Source organism: Leptonotus elevatus, chromosome 10 (assembly GCF_054856555.1).
Source record: "Leptonotus elevatus isolate MCC_2025b chromosome 10, RoL_Lele_1.0, whole genome shotgun sequence".
In the NCBI taxonomy this organism is placed as follows: Eukaryota; Metazoa; Chordata; class Actinopteri; order Syngnathiformes; family Syngnathidae; genus Leptonotus; species Leptonotus elevatus.
Window position 1 is genome coordinate 1,490,244 of NC_141248.1, and position 23,817 is coordinate 1,514,060.

General features: G+C 40.6%; 1 protein-coding gene across 13 annotated transcripts in view; it reads right to left on the reverse strand.

Moving 5' to 3' along the window:
• Positions 1–23,817, reverse strand: part of setd5 (SET domain containing 5) — a 66,176-nt gene that overhangs the window by 35,046 nt on the left and 7,313 nt on the right. For 4 of the 13 annotated variants that reach the window (XM_086086732.1, XM_086086731.1, XM_086086730.1 and 1 more), the window contains exons 2-3: positions 8,514–8,780; positions 6,550–6,652 (exon numbers count right to left, since the gene is read on the reverse strand). In XM_086086732.1, the coding sequence (XP_085942858.1) occupies positions 6,550–6,652; positions 8,514–8,584 (174 nt within the window). In that variant the 5' untranslated portion in view covers positions 8,585–8,780. Of the gene's footprint in view, positions 1–5,762; positions 5,886–6,549; positions 6,653–7,509; positions 7,649–8,513; positions 8,781–23,817 lie in introns of all 13 variants that reach the window. The other 9 variants (XM_086086727.1, XM_086086729.1, XM_086086726.1 and 6 more) reach the window with 5 other exon arrangements.

Here is a 23,817-nt window from a genome sequence, read left to right on the forward strand (position 1 = left end):
CTAGTGGATGATTTTTTTTATGATTGTAGTTTAAAAAAAAAAAATCACAAGGGCACACGGCGCTACCTCGAATGAGCACTCCAGCCAGCCGCAGCCCGGATCCTCGGCGCTCCCCCAGCCCATGGTTATTGCTCCAACTTTGGGAATGGCGTTGTTATGCCAAAGTACTTAACCCCGTAAAAAAATTATAATAATAATTGTATCCCTACACGTTTTTTAATAAATACATGACGAACACACGAGTGTTTTTCAGTTTTAAAAACGAGGTTTTGTAACAAGAAACAATTTAACAATGTAACAATTTGACAAAAAAATTGGCAAACTATTTACAAATGTGTGCAACTGTGGTACTATTTACAATTGTGTGGAAGTTTCAACTACACAGTTTTTCTTTTTGTGTGGTATATTGTGTAAAACTCCCCTGCGTGCAAGGGGACGCAGCAGGATTTGCACCACAGATTAGTTTCACTGCGATTGCCCCTTCGCGTGCAGACCCTACAATACTTTCTTGCCGGCCTTGTTTTTCGGGGAGTAGCAGGTATATACTGCAGTGTGTTTGGCCATGTTGTCATCAAGTCTACTCTCAGGATCATGATACAGTGACCTGGTGTGACGTCTGGCTTCCTCATGTCCTTCAGTTCCTATACCGGGTGGTAAGAGATGTTCTGATCCATCTTATCCACTCCTGTCACTGATCAGACTGTACCCACTCCTCCGATGAATATGCATTGGACTCGGGGTACTCTTCATCATCCGATTGTACGTCCGCCTGTGCAGAAGTGCTCGGTTGTGCACCACGTTTTCCGGCGTGAGCATCGCTAGCCGGTGAGGCTTTACGACGTGATCGAAGCCGCCGCAGCAACGCTTCCAACTTCGGCGTCAACCTCGGAGTCACCATTATCATCATCATCAATGTGCTCTTTAGCATTGGTCGATGCTTTTCGTCTTTGAAAAAAATGCTCAAGCTTGAGCTGCTTGCAACCGGTCGCCATTTTCGCTTCCTCAGCCATTCTCCCCTCAACACTCTAGCTCTGCCTCACGTCTTCTACTGACTCCTACCCGATCTTGTCCAAAGAGAGCCGTCGCTGCCATCTAGTGCCCAAAAATAGTCATTATACTAACTCGATCTGCTTGATACTTTCAGCACAGCTGGCCAAGGCTTTCCTCCACCCGTTTCCAAAAAAAAAACATAGTGAACGTAAAGTCCTTTGCGGCACTCATTTGGATTTTACTAAACGTTATTAAACGTTTTTGGCGGTTAAAGAGTTAAAGAAAGACCATATATATATATATATATATAATATACCAATATATTATTTTCCTTAGAATTGCATATTTGAATGGCAATTTTCTATTCATATAATTTCTAATTTGTAGTTCCTGATCATAAAACGGCCTCATGAGGGCGGCCGATAATGGTATTGGCCACCGCTGCAAGTACCGATACCTTAAAATAAGACGGGTATCGGCACCTATGTCAATACCTGGTATCGGTAATCGCCCATATCTAGTCAAGATGGTACCACCTCCGCCCCAATTTGAGCCAGGAAAAACCCTGATTTTCGACGGCTTAGAAATGGAGTGGAGGACAAATAATTACCACTTGATTGCCCGAGGTTACCGTATTTTTACAACCATATTATAAGGCGCAGTCACAGTTCCGGGTGCTATTTCTGTGTTTAACACACACATAAGGCGCACTGCAACATTGGCACGATTAAACATACGCTAGCTCAAAACATATGGTAGCATGCTATTATGCTAAAACCTGCTAGTGCTAGCGCATGTTTTTAACTCTTTGACTGCCATAAACGTTAAATAACGTTTAGTAAAAACCTACGGAGGGGCGCCAAACACGTTAAAAGACGTTCACTATGTTTTTTTTTGTTTGTTTTTTGGAAACGGGTGGAGGAAAGCCTTGGGCAGCTGTGCTGAAAGTATCAAGCAGATCTAGTTAGTATAATGACTAGTTTTGGCCCCTAGATGGCAGCGATGACTCTCTTTGGACAAGATTGGGTGAGCGTCAGTAGAAGACGTGAGGCGGAGCTAGAGTGTTGAGGGGACAATGGCTGATGAAGCAACAATGGCGACCGTTTGCAAGCAGCCCACGCTTGAGCATTTTTTCAAAGACGGAAAGCATCGATCAATACTAAAAAGCGCATTGATGTCGACGATGATGATGATGGTGACTCCGAGCTTGACGCCGAAGTTGGAAGCGTTGACGCGACCGTTATGATCACGTAGTAAAGCCTCACCGGCTAGCGATGCTAACGCTGGAAAACGCGGAGCACAACCGACCGAGCACTTCTGCACAAGCGGACATTCGATCGGACGATGGAGAGTAGTCGAAAAGCATCGAACAATGCACATTGATGATGATGATGATGATGATGATGATGATGATGATGGTGATGATGATGGTGGTGACTCCCGAGGTTGACGCCGAAGTTGGAAGCGTTGACGCGCGACGATGGTCACGTCATAAAGCCTCACCGGCTAGCGATGCTAACGCCGGAAAACGCGGAGCACAGCCGAGCACTTCTGCACAAGTGGACATTCGATCGGACGATGGAGAGTACCCCGAGTCCAATGCATATTCATCGGAGGAGCGGGTACAGTCTGATCACGGAGAAGACACTGGTTCTGGACTACGATGCCACCATGAATGGAGTGGATAAGATGGATCAGAACATCTACCACCCGGTATAGGAACTGAAGGACATGAGGAAGCCAGACGTAAAACCACCGTAATGTAACCGTAGCATGATCCTGATAGTAGACTTGATGGCAACACACACTGCAGTATATACTTGCTATTCCCCGGAAAAAACGGCCGGCAAGAAAGTGTAGCGTCTGCACGCGAAGAGGCAATCGCAGTGAAACTAATCTGTTGTGCAAATCCTGTTGCGTCTCCTTGCACGCAGGGGAGTGTTACACAAAAAGAAAAACTGTAGTTGAAACATCCACATAATTGTAAATAGTACCACAGTTGCACACATTTGTAAATAGTTTGCCAAATTGTTGTCAAATTGTTACACTGTTGAATGTAAATAAACGTATTTTGCTATCAAAAAACACTTTTTCATTCTTGGTGGTAGTGTTTTATAGAAGTAAAGCACTATTAAGGTGTTTGTGGCATCATTCATGGACAAAAAGAAGTGTAAAATTCACTAGAGTGCATGAAATAATATCGTTTCACTAAAAGCTTGATTTCTCCGTATTTTGGTCCAAAACAAGAGCATTTGGGTGAAACTAACCATTTTCTATTGTTGATTACTGAAGAACGGAATAAGGTAGAAACAAACTTTTTTTTTCTGATGAAAGATGAGAGTTCAATCTTTCATTTGGTAGTATGTGTGTTTCCATAGTCCAAACACATAATTTTCTGTGGACCTTGAAAGATCAGTCAAAATGCTTAAATCGGCTGGCACCCACAGCATCCCTTTTCTGAAAACGTCTGACAGTCAAAGAGTTAAGCACCACCTCTGGTATTTGGAGAGCAGAGGTGGGTGGCAAAGTTAAAGTACCACTGATTGTCACACCCACTTAAATGGGGCAAAATTCGTTCTCCGCATTTGACCCATTCCCTGTATTTTTACGGCCATAAGGCGCAGGTAAATCTTAAATTTTCTTAATAATCGACGGCGCACCTAATAATGAAATGCGCCTTTTGTGTGCACCAAGTTCCAAAATCTGTCAATGTTGTTGTGAGACTTTGGTAAGCGTGCCACTTGACTGTGTGGGTGCATTTCTGCGGACACATTGCTTATATACAGAAAATGCGGCCCTGATTGAGGACTGGTAGGCATGATGAGTACCCGAAAGAGTCAACTGAAAGATGACGTCTTGGTGCTCCGCTTTAAGAAACTGCCACCTATGGTGATTATACTGGGAGGCAGCACAGAGCGAGTTACGCCACAATTTGTGAATGGATTGTGCATGCAGCTTGGGCAACCGTGTCTGCTTGCACTGTTGTTCGAGCTCACATTTATTATTATTTTTTAATCATTTAAAGATGCCAGAGTTTACACATAATTATTTATATTTGTCTGTTTGATGACATTGTTTAAAAAATAATAATAATCAGACTTTATGTTCAAGCAGTTACTCAGTACTTGAGTATTCTTTTCAGCAAATACTTTTTTTTACTCATGCTTGAGTGATTTTTTGATGACGACTTTTTACTTTTACTTGAGTAATATTATTTTGAAGTAATGCTACTCTTACTTGAGTACATTTTTTGGCTACTCTACCCACCTCTGTTGGAGACGGACGAAATAGAATGACAGTTACGTAACTACGGTTCTGTTAGTCCCATAAGAGTGGCTTGTCACTGGGAACCCTCGTGTTCGAGCGAGAAACTTCCGGGTACCATGGCCTCTAATACCTGGGTCACCCGGGATCACTAGTCCTTTTGGTATATGTTCTCGTCTAGTATTTTCATGCTATTAAGAAGAGGTTTTTTACTGTTACATTAAGCCAGGGCTCAAAATTAATTTTTTTGATGACCAGCCAACGTGGCTGGTGACACTCTAAAGTTACTAGCCAAACAATTTTCACCAGCCAAAACAGTATGTCTATGGCATCGTATAAAACACACTGATTCTGAAACATATAGTAAAGTTAATTCACTTACTCCCACATCCATACAGTCTGTGAAAGGCCTGCTCTTTTTTCCGATGGCGTGAGCATTTCAAAACATCTCCAATTCTGCTGTTTTCATTAGAGTGAGGTTTCCCTTCTCCCCTGTGTTGGCATTTTTAATTCTTTGGCTCTCCTGATGACTTCGGGCACTCTCGTGATCCTTTGGTATCTCGACTTAAAAATTATTAGTTCCCACCACAAAACTGTTCATTTAGTTTTTTTCTTTTGCGTTCATGGTTTTTCACTTCGCACGCTCGGTCGCCGATAACATATTCCCTCCATTTTTTCTTGTCTTCTCGCCCGAACTCATCTGTCCCAAATTCAACCATCGCTTTTCTCTTCTTGCCCAAACTCGTCTGTCCCAAATTCAACCACCGCCGCATACAAGTTAATTTTATTTACATTTGACTTCATACTTTAGCCCCAGTTTTCTTTCAACTTCCCTCATTACTGTTAGTCTCTCGCGCCGATTGAATCTTCTTTTTCGTTTACTGATTGCTGTTTATTGGCTCATTGCCGCCATGTTGGTTGCACTCCAGCCAATAGCGCGAAATACCAATGGAGCCAATGGGAATAATAAAAGCCATTACATAGCATTGCGGCAGTATTCATTGGATATGTAAATAATGAAGGAGTTACTACCGGGGTGCAGACGACAGAGAACAAATAGCGTAGCATGGTACTGACAGACGCAAATGCCTTTTGCTTTACCAGCCAAATTGGCTAGTAAATATTTATGACCACCCGCCAAAATGAATTTTAACCCGCATTTGGCGGGTGTTATCGTAATTTAGAGCCCTGCATTAAGCTACATCCTACTTGCAACTTGTAATTTTATCTACAGCTATTATTCTTGTGCAATCTGTTTTGGTTTTTCAGGGAGACTTCTTATCACATGACTGTTTCACCAATCCACCAATCCAACTAGTGACATTTGATTCCATTTCATCAATGCACTTTCAGAAAGTCCTATGACAACACAGTCTGCGCAGTCTCACACAGAAGCAAAGTTTTCAATGTGACTCATTCACATGAAGCATGGCAAAAATCTATATTTACTTTACAGATGGGCTCCAGCTCACTCATGACCTAAGTAAGAATAAGCGGTATATACGTACAATGGAGGGAAGAACAGCTTTGTCATGTGCTGCTGTCTGCCAAAAATGTGTCATTTCTGCCTTAAAAACTCCACTTGAAACTTCAGAAATAAAAGAGCAGGAGCAGAAGAAAAGCATTCTGCCCTGTATGTAGAACACAGAAGATAAAGACAGAAGTTAGCAGAACTCATGTTGTTTTTGAGTAATGAAATCGTTATGAGCATTGATGATAAATTTGGGCGAATCCACTCGAAGTTCAATATCTTCAAATTATATATAATTACTCAATCATCTCCACATGGTGACCATATTGTGCCTTTTCATCTTTGTAAATAAAGTTGATTTAAGCGCATTTAATGTGGCTAAATTGGCCTTAGTTTTTTTTTCATTTATAGAAATAATTGTTTTTAAGTTATATTGCTGGGTAATATTTTATTTTATGTTTATGCATTAAAAAAAAAAAAGTAATCGCAAAGTTACTCACAAATTACTTGAGTAGCTTTCTCACTGAATATGGATTCTTACTCAAGCAGAACTCGTTACGCCTCCCAAAATGCTATTTTGGAACATTTGATTACGTTTAATTCAGGAAATGAAAATGAAATTGACTTGAGAGGTAGAAGTTTCACCTACTGAAGCATTATTACCTTGTACCTCAACATAGTTATGCAATGTCCGACCCATTTTGCTATACCTGATCACAATTGTGAGGGGTGCACTCAAGTTTGTACAGTACTGTAGACACACAGTTGTATTAAAAAAAAATATTTAACTGAATGTACATAGCATAATACTCATTTGTACTCACAGCATATGGTAGTCCCCGATACCCATGAGTTTGTGCACTTCCACAACTGTGGTTGTTGAAGTTTTTCTCATTTACGGCAGGGCTTGCTTCAACTGATTCAGGGCTGAAATTTAAAAGAAAGTGAGGTAAAACCTGCATTAATATGTATTTTGCATTGTGCCTCTAGATATACATGATTAGCCACTAGATGGAACCCAAACTAAGAAAATGCTTTCTCAAAAATAATTCAGGAAGTGGAATCCCTTTTGTTAGATTAGGCCTCTTCAGTGCACATAATTAATTAATTACATGGGTGATTTGAGCTCGGCTGTTATATTACTATGACATTTCTACTTGCTATGGCCTTCCTTATCTATGACACTCTTGGCACATATACTCACACATTATCACATTGGCTCACCTCACTGAGCGGGGGCAGCCAAGAGACTATAAAATGAGTTAGCATTTTGGAGGGGGCTAGACCTTTCAAGTCATGGCACCACTTGTAAAATTCTGAGCAAACCTTCACCTGTCCTTTATCTTTAATGCTTGCAACACTAACAGTGACTACCAGAAGACTGTAATCTCATTTGAACTACTGAATGGATGTCGGAAAGACCGACACGGCCATGGTAACAAATTGAATAAGAAAAAACCCCAACATTTTTCTACTAGTTGCGAAAGGTCTAACATCCCTCCCAGATAATTCCTCTTCCCATACTCTCTTGGCCACACCATGGAATGACTGCCTAGCCAATAACTACCTTTACATACTGTCAATATCTGGGTTACGGTCAAAATTCTGGTTACTGAAACATTCGGGATAACCCAATAACATTCGTGAGCGGGCATACATACAGTTCCGTATAAGTGGCAATTGGTATACCCCGAGCTAAACGGCGACGCATGGACAACGTCATGACACATTTCCGCTTCTTACTTTCTATCGTCAATAAAACACATTATATTCATGTCACTCACCACACTAATAAAGCAGTCGGTTTCCTTCTTGCTCCAAAAGTGTGGTTCTGTGCTGGGTCTGAGTTTCACCATGTTTGTTTATCTCTGCTTGTGTATTTCCGGTGGGCTGCGCACCTGACACCATGCATCCAAGTACTTCCTGTACTCAAAAAACCAAGATTTCTTGCTTATAGAGCATGCACTGAACACAAACGAATGTTCCGTTCAAAGGAGGGATTCCGATCGCAGTTATATGAAAAAAATATTCGGGTAAGAAAAGGGGTAACCCAGGGCTCTTAGCACAGTGGGCTTTTGACATGTTTACATGGCCTTTCAAACCCCGAATACTGCCAATATTCAGGTTTTGAAGGACTTATTGAGTGCATGTAAACTTAGCCATTGTGACAACGTGTGACCCCACTGTCTTAACTGGATTCAGTTAGTGTGTGCCAAGAGTGCTATAGATAAGGAAGAATAACAAGTAGAAAGGTCAAAGCAATATAACAGCCAGGCTCAAGTCACCTATCTAATTACCGGTATGTGCACCAATGAGGCCAAATCTAACACCCTTCTTTAGAGAAATCTGTCCCAACCTTTCCCTTTCTCTCAGGGTTTTCAAATGGAGAATATCGTCAGTAGATCAAAAATATATACAAAAGTGTTCAGTTGAAATCTCCACAGTTTGTATTCTTTTATAGGTATAGTACATAAGAACGTTAAATGACAGACATTGGCATTGGCCTGCAAAATGCAGATGCAGACACTTCTAAATAAAGAAGAGAACAATCAAATTAGGAAATTCTTGGGATCCCCTTAGAATGCCCAGGTCACTCTTAAAAAAAACCTGACAGGAAGAGGAAAGGGAACCCTTGTGACTGTAACGGACTGAATCCTATTTTAAAACATCTGTATTTATTATACCTAAAAGGTACAGAGCATTGTTTTTAGTTTGTTGTGTTGCTGGGGGGGAAAATATTGACCCATCGACAGGTGTCATCATTACTCATTTGCCATTGATAACTTACTCTGATCCAGCAGCCATTTCTGTGTAAGACGTTTCAGGTGTGGTGACTCCTAAAGCGATTACTATGCTCATGACGTCCAGCACAGCTACGCTTGGGAGGTAGGGGAAGAGGGGGGAACGGGGAGGGGTTGGGGAGGGACAGGATGGAATTGTGGGGGGAGGGGCGCAGTAGGTAGGGAGAAATCACAGGGCTCCAACTACAGTGACAAACCACTCCAATCGTGGGGAGCCGCTGAGCCGTAGCCCTCGGCTAACGGTCATGGGGGACCTGAGGACAGAGAAGGTAATGGAGGTGGTTGTTACAGAAAGGCATACACGTGACTTAGTTTTGTCAGACTTGAAAGACAAAAGAACAAAAATGTTTCTCGGTTATTGTATGCAAACTATTGCATTTATAGAAACTGTGATCTACTAAGGGCTAATTAAAACAGTCATAAATCTATTAATTCAAAACAGCAAATTACAAATGTCAAAATAAGATGCATTTAAAGTAACCACCATTTAACTAGCTATACACAGGAAATGATAACGTGTAATACATTAAAAATAAGGTGTAACAAAACAACTCATTCAATGTGGAACATTCACATTTCCAGAAATATAGAATTCATCATCATTGAGTGATCATCTCGCAAATCAATTTTACCTAAATTCAAGCTGGTAGCTTGTTGCTAGTCATAATATGATGAGGCCAATTTGGGTCCTTTAGAGAGATACTGGTGGCATTTTTCGACAGATGCTGCTGGCTGCTTATTCCAAATTTGGTGATGCCACATGCCGATACCAGGCTTTGCTGACCCAATTCAGCATGATCAACTTTTTGATTTTAGTAGGCATGGACCGGTTACCAGTTTAGTATGGTCTTATAGTCTTTTCCAAAACTGAGGAAAAAAATTGGGGAGTCATAAGTGCAGTCCAAGTGACATGATTCCTCAACCTCTACATTTACATGCGGTCAGTAACCCTTTCAACATATTGGCAATATTAGGGCATGTAAACACGCACCAAAAACAGAATATGCTCTTATTCAGGTTTTTAATAACCTGAATAAGACCCCATCGGTTACTTCTTTTGTAACCCGAATATTTGGCCATATAAATGCATTCGGAATACTTCAATTGAACGGGGCATTGGAATGTCTTCTGCGCATGCTCTATTTGCAAGGAATCTTAATATTTGGAGTACAGGAACGACTTGCATGCTCAGCACCGTCCTACTCGGTAAGCAAGCCTAACTTGCATAGTTCATACATTGAATTCTCCGCAGCGTTTTCAAGTTATAAGTCTCTATGATTAAAATGCCACAGTATGTATCTATAAACAAATAAATATATATCTGTATATAAGTCCCTGCTTCTGGCGTGCAACACATCGGAAATACTCAAGCAGAGGTAAATAAGCATGATGACACAGCAAAGAACCACACATTTGGAGCGAGGAGGAAGCAGATTATTGAGCGTGGTTAGTGACAATGTCTTTTACTTAAGGTACAGACTTAAAAGTGGAAAGGATGTCTATTTGCGTTATGACGTTGTCCGTGCTTCGCTCTTTCAAACAGGGTATTCCAATTGAGCACAATGGCCATGTATACGGGACTAACTCTGTACGCACAAGCATGTAAACGGGTTATCACAAATGTTTCAGAAACCGGAATATTGACCTTCACCCGAATATTGAGTGAATGTAAACGTAGTCATTGTTGATGCAAGCACCTAATGAGGGTACCGCGACTTGATAGAACAATATCACAATTTATGAGATCGATACCCACCAATCATGCTTTGTCAAATTTAAGGTAGCATTTAAGGGGTATGTCATATCATACCTTCTACGATATTACCAGTGTATTTTTGGGGGTGATAAAAAAAAAAATATCACAAAATTAACACTGTATGTTTGTGATGACGGTGACGTTATCCCTACCATATAAGTCATTGTGTCAATTTGGACGTACACGCGTTGTTTGCTACTACATAACAACAAAGTCGTAAAGTGTTTGCGCAGCCAGTTTTGTCGCGTATTCGGCCTCAAAGGAGGATTTAGTGGTGGGAGCTACTTCTGTCGTGTCGAGGTTGTTTGGTTACAAGAGGTCAGATATGATGCAAAATACAATCGTTTGCAGATTATGCAGGAAAACTGCCACCTTTAAGAGGAAACTAGAACTTTAACACACGACCAAATATGTGCAGGTTAACACGAGGAGGACATGAAAACATCTCACGTTGTTTGGCGAGCATTGCTGGAGGTATTGTTTGGCCAAGATAAACAATCCGCGGTGGTTATTTTGTTTGCGTAAATGACAACTCACCACCTGGTTGACGTGACTTGAGATGCTAACCCTTAAGCTAAGTGCTCGCAAGGCGTGTCCATGTCACTGACACAGCGTGCACGTTGTGACCACGCAGCGGCCTAGACGTGCACAATTGTGTTATTCATAACCGCTTGTCGGTGACGACTACAGGCAATCACGGTATTCAACAACAGGCCAAGAGTTTCACGCTCCCCCGATTGACCAATCAGAGACATCCACGGAAAAATAACGCTTGCAGGAGAGTTGCCAATCTTGGCAAAATAACCACTGCCTAAACAATCGCAGGAAAAAAAAACATTTTCGGCAACACATTTGCGTGCGATGTACAAAGCATGATGCCACAAACTGGCTGCTATCATATCATCGGTGAAGTGTTTTGCCTCTACAACACGAGGATCAATCACACAGGAGAAAATAATGGACTTTCTTGACTCATTTAATTTGCAAGCGCACAAACAGGTATGAGGGCCACTGACACTACTAAATGGCCACTTCTAAAGGTTTGTTTTTTCTTTGTATTTAGTCATTAAGCTGAAGCAGTTATGTTACAATTAGACCTTGCAGGGAAAACACTAACTAGGCAGTTTTTTCCCCATTTCAAGCTGTGTCACTTATACAGTTGCACTATATTTGCACTCTGTTCACATTTCAATAAATAAAAAAAAGGTGGCTTAAATATTGTGTGCAATAAAAATGCTGTTATTCCAAAGCACCAACCACGAATATATTGTTCAGTAGTTATTAGTGTTGTTCCGATACAGTTTTTTGGCCCCCGATACCGATTCCGACACCCAGTTTTGCAATATCGGCCGATGCCGATACCATACCAATACCTACGTTTTTTTTCTGAACATGAAAAAGCTGTCCTGCCATTGGTTCAGAGCATTCAAGGGCCAATAGGATATCTTAGCTCGGCATGCAGTGAACATGTCACACATCAGTGAATGTCGTGCATGAGCAAGACACAAGATGCTGCAAGTACTATATTAGCGTCAGAATTATTGGTATCGGCATGTTACTTGTTAGTACTCATCGATATCACTGTTTTAATGCAGTATCGGGGCCTCTGCTGATACCAGTATCAGTATCGGAACAACACTAGTAATTATTACCCATATTGTCAAAAAAATCGTCACCGCAAATTACCTTGGAATATCATGATATGATTTTTAAGCTATACTGTCCACCCCTAGAGCATTAATATATTACAATATCACTGCCTTGAAACGAATGTTAATGCATGTCAACAATTGGTGAAATAATTTACTATATATTGAGACAGATAGATAGCATGGCTAATTGTCAATTCATTTCCACTCTGACCTTACTTTACAACGTAGAAAAAAGCAGAGAAGTGCTACTTTCTGAGAAATAAGTACTTTACCAGTTGTAGTACAATATTGTTTGATTATATTTAGAAAACAAAATGTTTGTTTGTTTTGTATTTACATTGAGTAATGTGTACCTGTGCAACTGTGTAAGCACATTCAATGGAAAAAAGTAGTTACCCAAAACTTGTCACACACAGTACATTTTAGAGTTGTAATTGCAATACAGTGTACCCTCGTTTTCCGGTTAGGTTCCAAAAAATACCCGCATTAAATTAAATCCGCAAAGTAGATAGCTTTATGTTTTAAGGCTCTAAAACCCCTCACCACACAGTTTATACACTTTCTCCTCAAGGCATTTACATTTTGTCACATTTCTCTTTTAAACGTTCTCAATGTTCAAACCTTCATAAATTTTATAAAATAGGTACATTTCTGTAAAAAAAGAAAAATGCACGCAAAATTGCACTAAAAAATCCGCAAAACAGCGAAGCAAACCGCAAGGGAACACTACTGTGAAACTGCGAAGCTTCGCTCACGGTGATCATACCAGCAGAATCTGATAGCGGCCCCAATGCCCACGCTACACTCTTTCCAAAGAGGATATCTGGTAATTCCCTAGTGACAGGTGGAACAAGGCAGGGTTCAACATTTAACGGTGGCCCCATGGCTCGTGGCCACCACGTGACTCTCAGGCCAGCTGAAGTTTGTTTGTTTTTGTTTTTTTATTTGTTAATTTTTCCTTTCGGACAATCATAAAACTATTTACAACATTCACTTTTCATATACAATTATACCCGAAAAGAAAAAGAGCTGACGGAAGTTAACAAATGATGGCCCCAACGGGCTACCACTGTAAACTTTTGGCAGTTTTACTTACCCATTACACTTTTTATTAACAATAGCTGCAGTCTAATTAAATACCTAAATAATTAATGGTTGAGATATGAGCAAGTTATTTCCTTCAATTAATAGTTTCAAAGTCGTCCTCAAAACCACCATTCATTGCATTGTATTCGACAGTTGAAAAACGTGTAGCGGTTAGCACAGCATCTAGCTTCGTTGCGTTCTGATCATGGAAGATAAAAGCCTTAGATCGCCATAAATTGTTTCAAATTGGGCGGGGGTTGCTGTCTGTGACTGTAGCGGACATTGAATTTAATGATCTGTGCAGCATTCTCAGCAAGTCTTGTATTTGTCTTTATTCATTTTATTAACAGCTTGGCAGTTAGCACACGATGCTGGTTGTCTTCTTCGGCTGTCTTAATGAAATCTGTCATTATGTAAGATTGTGGGTACGTGTGCCACCCATTTTTCAGACTGAGACACCACAGCTTGTGTGGAAACGCCAGTTAAATAATTGGGAGCTGCTCCTAAATGTACTTGACACGCTGTTGTATTGAATTTAATTATTCGCACTTATCTTGAAAAGAGCTTGTACAACCACATCTTTTGAATGTGACTTTTATGGCCGCTAGATATTTTTCTTTTATTTATGTTTACGTAGTTAGTTTTTAAAATTAATTTTATTGTGTATTCTACAGGGTGTATATATAGCCTGGACACAGGTAAAAATACAAATGGCCCTACACATTTCATGAATAAATGTGATGAAATCAAATTTTTTATATATAATATACAACGTTTTAGAGTTATGTTTTATTTATTCTGAATTACTTTATCTTTTTAGGAATCATGGCAGTGTTTACTATTTATTCTATACTATACTTTTGTAACTTATTATACCTCTTTTTTGTTTTGCCAAGTCGTGTCGTTCTTGCGGTGATGAAGTGACGAGTTCTGGTCATGTGCTGTGTTGTCGTCATCCTCAAAAACGGAAAGCAAGCAATTTTCAACACTCAAGATTGGTGAATAACTTGTTTAAAAAAATAATTAATTAATTAATATCAAATAAAAAATACACAAATATGTGGAGGCCGATTAATGGTATAGATTTTTGATTATTTTTTTTTTATTGACCAAACTCTTATGTGAGATGTCGGCCCTAGGCTAGCGATACACAGGGCCAGTGCTGGTTCTGGCAGGGCCACCACAATTTGGCCACCACCTGAATAGGCTTAACGTAGAACCCTGCAAGGTATCTAGCATGTCAGGTTGTAAATTGTTTTCTTTATTCACATTAGTTTACAAAGGAAATACTTATGCAGAAAGAAATTATCAAAATTGCCAACTCCTGTTGGTAAAGCCACATAACAGTGAACAACAGAGGACTTTTCATTTACGTATCTCCGTATTGGCGTGACTTGCAATTAAGGCATGGGCTGATATTAATTAGATTCTGATGGTATGATTACGGTCTTAAAATTACAGCTCTGAAATGACCTTTCGATAAAATATTTCGGCAAATAAAAACAGCATTGTTCCCCCACTGAACACAATCTATTGTATTTAAAAAGCATTTAGTGTTCCCTCACTTTTCACGGGTGTTGTGTTCCCACGCCCACCCGCGAGAACGCTAATACTGTTTGTCACCTTAATGAGCTCTTTTTGCAGAGTTTCGTAAAACGAGAAATTAACTTCTCCTGCAAGTGCATGTGTGCACAGTGGAGGGGGGGGGGGGGGGGTGGAGGAATGAGACACACGTATTTGTGTACGAGTAACTGGGGTGTTTTCTAAAAATAACTCACCACTGATGGGACACAGACAGGCTACGAAGAATTAAAAGAAGTAAAATGACAACTTTTTTTTTTTTACTATTTTGAATAAACGTGTAATAGGTTGTGTTGAATGAAAGAAAGAGCTGTTTATATTTACTCAAATACAACGGAAGAGGACAAATATTGCAGCATAAATAAAGAATTTTATGGGGTATTCAGTCACTATTGAAAATGGGGGGTTAAAAATCCACGATAGAGTGAATAGGCAATAAGTGAGCCGCAAAGTAGCGACTAGCAAGGGACCACTGTATAGAGAATAGGCTTTACACAATCAGGATTTATGAGGCCGATCACGATCGCCGATTAGTAAGTTAAAAAAATAAGCTTTCCAAACACCGATCCAATCCGAAGTGTATGTTCAAATAACTTCTTTATTTACAGTTTATTAATAAGAAATTATAAATTACAAACCCTGAAAAGCAAATGTGCAAATCCCCCTTCTAGGATGGGTGCAATGGATGCCGAATGGGCAACAATTTACAGTTTGTGATACTAAATAATTTTAACTACAATAGTTCGAAAAGCCCATTTAAGAAGTTGAAGCACTGCAAGAAGACGTCATTAGGGAAGTAGATCCTCATCCAAACCCGGCCGGGTAGGTCGGGAACGCTATCTCCATGGCAGCAACTCAAGGGTGACGGTCCGCCCGGATCTCGTCCCGACCAACCAGCGCAGAACCCAGAGCAGCATCCAAATCTAGTGTTCTTTACAACAAACTTATTCAAAGGAGCTCCAGAGTTTTTGTGGTGAATGTTATGAGAATTATATTTTACAAATGAAGGTTTATTCATTATTTTGATTATTTTATACTCATATAATATTAATTTGAGTAGCAGAGAAGACAATGCCCGGGAAATAAATGCTCAAATTAACGAAATGTGATCAAATGTTCCATCATAATCTGTTCCATTCTATTTTTGTAGAATCAACACGCATGAGTGAAAGACTACTCTTTTTTCATCTCTTCTTTATTCACACAAAGCAAAAGCGTGAGGGACTGACTATTAATGACTCCACCGAAATAGGTGGAAAGCTATGCCCATTTGCAATAGTTATATCACCAAATTTTTGTGATGAAATCATTTAGGCTATATCTGAAATATGTGTTGTTCGTGGCTTTGAATGAAAAGACGGGCCATAGTAATCAGGCGTAGTAGTGTGACGTCATTGCATGTGTGCTCCCGGCAGGGGATACCATTTTTTTCAGAGGTATAAATACATTGGCCAACACCTGTTAAACCCGTCAATGCAGCCGTTAATACATATGCCAAATAGTTTTAGTTAGTCGTAAGAGTCAAAATGCCAAATGTAATTGGGTCCTTTCGCGAAATGGTTTCGGCGATGGATGGAGTCGTCTCCTTGTTAGGGCAACACGGCGCACCTGTTTTTTTTTGACGTGTAATCTATTCTCCTCGCATTTAGTAACTAGGCCTACACCCATCTGTACCTACAGAGCTGCCCAGATGTTTGTAAAAGTTCATGAATGAAGTTAAGAACGCGATCCAAAGTGGTATCTTTCTTGCGCCGCAACAGACTGCAAGACTTCAGGTCTCCCACACACGCATACTGGTTTCTCGGCCTAATGAGAAAGTTTCTCGTCCCAAGGAGAAAGTTTCTTGTTAAGACAAGAAAGTTTTCTTTTTAGGACAAGAAACGTTCTAGTCCTAACAAGAAAGTTTCTCGTCCGGACCAGAAAGTTTCTCGTCCTAACAAGAAACTTTTTTTTTTTTTTATTCCCTCCCATGTCACTTTAGGGGCTCCGTACATTCAGGTGGTTTCTGAAAATAATGCTATATACTATTACTGTCTTGGTTCAACACGTCCATACTCTTAACTTACCAGCTACATGGCTTCACATTTATCTGCATAGGACACTATGTGAATCAATTTTGCTCAGTTAGAAATTCTCCCCCATTTAAGCAAACTGTATTGACTTTATAGGTAATCACGTGACGAGAATAGCTCAACCCAATGTTCGATATGGTCATAGTTAGCTAGCGGATATTAGCATGCAGGCTAACGGTTAGGAAATATTAATAAATGTAGGCAGTGGGCGAGTGCATGTGCGTTCCTGTATGTGTCTGTGTGTGTAAGCCACATTATAGCTGGTGAAGAAGCTGATGGCAAAGCACTCCAAGTGAAAGTCACTCATGGCTGTTCCACTACTTTCTACCACAGAAAACCAGTATAGTGAAGACTGCAGCGGCATATTGGACACACAAGAATGACGTAACACCACAAAAAGCAAAATAGAGAAAACGGCCATGCAGACTCTTCTAAGATAGCCAGTAGCTGCGTTGAAGATACACTTTTTGTTTTAGAACTTTAAAACAAAGATAAGTGAAAATAAACATTGAACATTTCAGTTATATTTATTTTTTGGGAAACTTATTTACTGCAGTAAATTTAACTAATATATTTATTTTCATTTAACTTTATAAGACATAATGCTGAGCCTGGGGGCACCATGCACTTTATGTCAGAATTTTAAAACAAAGTTGTTTATTTTCTAAGATCTAAAAACCCTTTAACGTGTTGCAAATCTACGGAAACCCTCTGGCGCCAGGGTATGATTTAATCTATAGCCACAGTTTACTAATCTGTTCCCACAGTTTACTAATCTGTTCCCACAGTTTAGTAATATGTACCCACAGTTAAGCAATCTGTACGCACAGTTTAGCAATCTGTTTCCACAGGTTAGTCATCTGTAGCCACAGTTTAGCACGTCAATATGAAAAAAAGAAGAACACTCGAATAAGTATCACGGCTCGTGTGCACTACACATTACTTGTTTGCATTCGTAGCTTGTTGCGTGAGCTAAAACAAATGTCACAATTTGACAGTGTGCTGGCTGCCGCAGACATTCCTGTCCTGACCGATCGGTTTTGGTCGGTGTGGTATACTCAAAGAATCACCTTGTATTTCTTATTTTATTCACTTTATGACAATTTTAGCACAGAGAGCTATTAAACGGTATCCATGTAATGTGTAGTGCACACAAGCCGTGAAGCACTCTGGCTCTCGCCATAGATCCTCTAATATCGGCAAAATTTGACAGTGTGCTGGCTGCCGCAGACATTCCTGTCCTGACCGATCGGTTTTGGTCGGTGTGGTATACTCAAAGAATCACCTTGTATTTCTTATTTTATTCACTTTATGACAATTTTAGCACAGAGAGCTATTAAACGGTATCCATGTAATGTGTAGTGCACACAAGTCGTGAAGCACTCTGGCTCTCGCCATAGATCCTCTAATATCGGCAAATTAATACACAGTATTCAATTTAGCTTACACAAGCGCTTCGTCTGATGGGAGAAAATGGTCAATTTTATATGAGGATTAGTTATGTATTCTACAAACGATGGATTACTTAAATGTGCAGCGACGCTGAAGTTGGCTCTGCCGTTGCGCTCCCGTCTATCAGCCTACATTATCAAAACCTAAACCACAATTGCATTTTCTGGCCTGAAGATGGCAATGTTTTCACAGTTTTGCATTGGTGAAGATGCTGGTTTCCTCGTTGCCTACAATTTTAAAAAAAACATTGATTTTAACCTGCTCTCATTTCTCGTCAAATAAATCAAACTTGTATCTATATATTTGAGTGTTCTTCTTTGTTTGTTATTGACGTGCTAAACTGTGGGTACAGATTAGTAAACTGTTGGAACAGATTACTAAACTGTGGGTACAGATTACTAACCTGTGGGTACAGATTAGTAAACTGTGGGTACAGATTAGTAACAACAGCAAAAAAAAAATCATACCCTGGCACCAGAGGGGCTCCGTACAAATCACAAAAGCTGTTTAATAAACATGTGCTGAAGCATTTAAGCAGTCAAGTGCTTGAGTTTTTATTATTAAAAATTTAGACACCAACTTTTTTTTTCTTTTTCTGCAAATTAACTCTTTGACTGCCATAAACGTTATAAAACGTTTAGCATAAACCTAGGGAAGGGCGCCGAGGACGTTAAAAGACGTCCCCTATGTTTGTTTTTGTTTTTTTTGAAAACGGGTGCAGGAAAGCCTTGGGCAGCTGTGCTGAAAGTATCAGGCAGATCTGATTAGTAAAAGACTCGTTTTGGCCCCTAGAGGGCAGCGATGACTCTCTTTGCACAAGGTTGGATGGGCCGCCCACCGTGGGCGTCAGTAGAAGACGTGAGGCGGAGCTAGAGTGTTGAGGAGACATGGCTGAATAAGCCACAATGGCTGACCAAGCGGTTGCAAGCAGCTCACGCTTGAGCATTTTTTTCAAAGACGGAAAGCATCAATCAATACTAAAAAGCGCATTGATGTCGACGATGATGATGACTCCGAGCTTGACGCCAAAGTTGGAAGCCTTGACGCGACTGTTATGATCACGTAGTAAGCCTCACCGGCTAAGCGCGGCTAGCGCGGCTAGCGCTGCTAAGGCCGGGAAACGTGCACAATAGCCGACCGGGTACTTCTACACTATCGGACATTCGATCGGGCGATGGAGAGTTGGCATCGACCAATGCAGATTGATGATGATGATGATGATGACTCCGAGCTTGACGCCAAAGTTGGAAGCCTTGACGCGACTGTTATGATCACTTAGTAAGCCTCACCGGCTAGCGCGGCTACCGCTGCTAACGCCGGAGCTTTCACATGCGGACATTTTGTCGGACAATGAAGAGTACCCCGAGTCCAATGCATATTCATCGGAGGAGCGGGTACAGTCTGATCACGGAGAAGACACTGTTTCTGGACTACGATGCCACCATGAATGGAGTGGATAAAATGGATCAAAACATCTCTTACAACCCGGTGTAGCAACTGAAGGACACGAGGAAGCGAGACGTAACGAAACCGTAGCATGATCCTGATATTAGACTTGATGGCAACACACACTGCAGTATATACTTGCTATTCCCCGGAAAAAAACGGCCTGCAAGAAAGTGGAGCACGCGAAGAGGCAATCTGTTGTGCAAATGCTGTTGCGTCTTCTTGCACGCAGGAGAGTGTTACAAAAAGAAAAACTGTCGTTGAAACATCCACATATTTGTAAATAGCACCACAGTTGCACACATTTGTAAATAGTTTGCCAAATTGTTGTCAAATTGTTACACTGTTGAATGTAAATAAACGTATTTTGCTATCAAAAAACACTTTTTTATTCTTGGTGGTAGTGTTTTATAGAAGTAAAGCACTATTTAGGTGTTTGTGGCATCATTCATGGACAAAAAGAAGTGTAAAATTCACTAGAATGCATGAAATAATATCGTTTCACTAAAAGCTTGATTTCTCCGTATTTTGGTCCAAAACAGGCGAAATTGGGTCAAACTAACCATTTTCTATTGTTGATTACTAAAGAACGGAATAAGGTAGAAACAAACTTTTTTTTTCTGATGAAAGATGAAAGTCCAATCTTTCATTTGGTAGTACGTGTGTTTCCATAGTCCAAACAGAACATTTTCTGTGGACCTTGAAAGATCAGTCAAAATGCTTAAATCGGCTGGCACTGACGGCATCCCTTTTCTGAAAACGTCTGGCAGTCAAAGAGTTAATATCGGCTTCAAATATTGGTTATCGGCCTCCTTGACTACCGATAATCATTATCGGTATCGGCCCTGAAAAAGGCATATCGTCTACTCTAGTAATCATTAAGTCTCATTGTCAAGCCTAAGTAATCAATCGATCCAATAGTTACACTAATGTAAAGGTTTGATTAGTCGTGGGTTGATTAGTCATGCCCAAAGAGTAATGACAAATTTGTAGGGAGCGTTACTGAGCCTTTTTTTTCTTAGAAATTATAACAATAAACAATAAATATTATTTTGTCAGGCCTGATATGTGTGCAAAGTTTCATGAGTTGTCATGCATGTTAAGACCCTCAAAATCAGCGTTCTTTTTTTAGGGGGTGGAAAATGCGTTGCCACAGCAAAGAGCTTCCCAAAAAGTCACAAAATTCGTGTTTCAACATCATGAAGACCCAAAGACTCTACCAAGCAAATATGAAGTAGATCTGGTTAAATCGCTAAGAGAAAACAGTCAAAAAGAAACAAACGTGTAGCTCCAATTGCCAGTAGGTGGGACTATCACTACGATGAAAAATAAGTTCGTAGTAGGGATGCTCCGATCAGGGTTTTATGCTGCCGATCATCTGTGAGTAAGATCAGCCGATAGCGATACCGGTCACATTATCTGTATTTTTTTTCTATTTATTTATGTTGAGTGAGTGCCATTGGCTATATTATCTGGAGAGAGAAAACAACTACCATATAATCACCTTAAGTTTAGACAAAAACAATATTTACTTATTCAAGAGAATTACTACAAAACACTTTCTGGCACAATGCATCAACTATAGTATTCAGGCAAAAAAAAAAGAAAGAAAAACTTTTAGTAACACAATCTTTAACAGCTTAAAAATAATCAGTGGTCTCAACTGTGTCACATAAACATTGCATGATTCACAATATAGTAAGGTAAAAAAAAAAAGTTCCTAAATTGAGTCTCTTGTGCATAGACAAACAATATTGTGCATTTATCAATGTGTGTGTGTCTTAAAACACGAGCCAGACAAGAATTCAGGGTATATTTCAAAATAAAACCGTTTGCGAACTCGTTTTTTTAGGACATAAGCTCGCTAACTTCAAAGCTTGACTTGAGTTGGACATTTAAAAGACAAAAAACTAGCTCAAAATAAATTAAAAATGACAAAATAACACTATTTAAAGACAAAACGTACATACCCATGGTAGAAGTCCCAGAAATAATGTCCAAAAAGTATATCTATGTGACGACAGGCAAGAATGACTATTGTTTACCAGTAGCGCTCTATATACACTGTTGTTATTGCGTGAACTCAACTGTCCAGCGTGAACCCCGGGTAATCTTGTGGTTCACACGGGTGCAGATTTCCGGACACGTACAGCTCTCGCGATGCACTCTGTGTGAATTGCAGTCCGTACGGATGCCGTACGGAAACCGCTCCGCAGTCAGTGTGAATTCATCGCTCTCGAGCCAACGACATGTTTATTTCTGTGTTGCTGCGTGCGTACGGGGTTGCGGGCCGCCTGCTGTGTGAAGCGAGGGGGGAGGGAGACGGAATAAGAGTTCCCGCAATTGCCCCGAGTCTGGTCTATCAGGCCACGCAGGCTGCAAAGCATGACCTGTGGATGATCGGATTTTTGATCGGGAATGAAAGGCTTTGATCAAATATTATGATCACATACTTTTTCATGAATATCGGCCGATCATGATCGCTGGCCGATCGATCGGAGCATCCCTAGTTCGTAGATATTTTTAGGTTAAAATATTCTTGTGTGTGCACATAGTTCCGAAGACGTTTTCCTTCAAGACATACCTCGGGGCAAATTTTGCTGTGCCAACACGCGTTTCTGATTGGTGGGCTGGTTCACGCTTGTTGCTAGTTCAGCGGCGAACGGAGGGGAGAAGGCAGAAGAGAGTTGCAGCTGTATGTACTCGAATGTGGAGATGGAACGAGAAAGTGAATAAAAACAGAAAATAAAACGCCAAATTGCAGTGTGACCTCCTGTCTCCTATACTTCATTTTGTTTACCCCATTTGGACCCCACCTTTTTGGCGATGTGCAGAGACCAAGCAGGAATGGATAACAAAATACTGCCTGTATTTGCATTGTGCAAAACATCGGTTTGGCTAAGAAACTCGGCCATTTGGTGTTGGTGTGTGTGTGCGCACTTATAACTCCCGTTATGGTGCGGACAGATGGATTTTAACGACGACGTGCGCCGTATGTCGCTCGTTGCCAGGGGCAACGGGCATTTCTCATGCAACGTTATGGGGCTTGCGTTGAACGGCGGCATATTGGCTCCATAACTGAATCGTTTTGTGCTTAAAGACTTGTTATCCCCTCCGAAGGCAGCTCCGACGCGAAAGTACTTCCTACTTCCTTTCCTCCGTGACCAGGCGGGGGTCACATGACTACAGGGAATGCGCAAAAGTGTTTCCATTACACTTTTGCGAAATACTTCTATTCCGACACATCTCAAAAACCACCTCATGAGAGCGTAAATATTTTTTTGCGATATTTTTGTTTTTTTTCGAAAATCATGCGTTTCTATTACCAGCTTGCTTTTGCGAAACTTGCCTTTTGCGCAAAACTGAGGGTAATGGAAACGCACCTAATGAGAGAAGGCGAACACACTCCACCAAAACAAACTAGGAGGCAGCGTCGGCTGGACAAGGTACGCCACGGTATGTGAATGAATTGTGGATGTTTGGGTTAAAGTGTTGCTTTCTTCTCTGTAAGGTAAGCATTATTAATTTCGGCCAGAATTATCCCATAGTATTTTCTCTTTAACCACCTTTGGAATTGTGTATTCACATCCGATCCGTCCCGATCCATTTTTTTCCCACCTATAATCCGATATGACAGCCTTATTTTATTTGTATTATTATTTTAATATAAAATAAGTGCAAAAATATTCAGTCACTGAGTACTATATTACAACATTTTTACTCTGAAAATTCACTTGAATGCACGATATGATAAAACGGGAGGAGGAAAGCCTTGGCCAGCTGTGCTCAAAGTATCAAGCAGATTGAGTTAGTATAATGACTATTTATGGGCACTAGATGGCAGCGATGACTCTTTTTGGACAAGATCGGGTAGGAGTCAGTAGTAGAAGAAGGTGAGGTGGAGCTAGAGTGTTGAGGGGAGAATGGCTGAGGAAGTGAAAATGGCGACCGGTTGCAAGCAGCTCAAGCTTGAGCATTTTTTTCAAAGACGAAAAGCATCGACCAGTGCTAAAGAGCACATTGATGATGATGATGGTGACGCCGAAGTTGAAGCGTTGACGTGGCGGCTTCGACAACGTCGTAAAGCCTCACCGGCTAGCGATGCTAACGCCGGAAAACGTGGTGCACAACCGAGCACTTCTGCACAGGCGGACGTTCAATCGGACGATGGAGAGTACCCTGAGTCCAATGCATATTCATCGGAGGAGTGGGTACAGTCTGATCACGGAGAAGACACTGGTTTTGG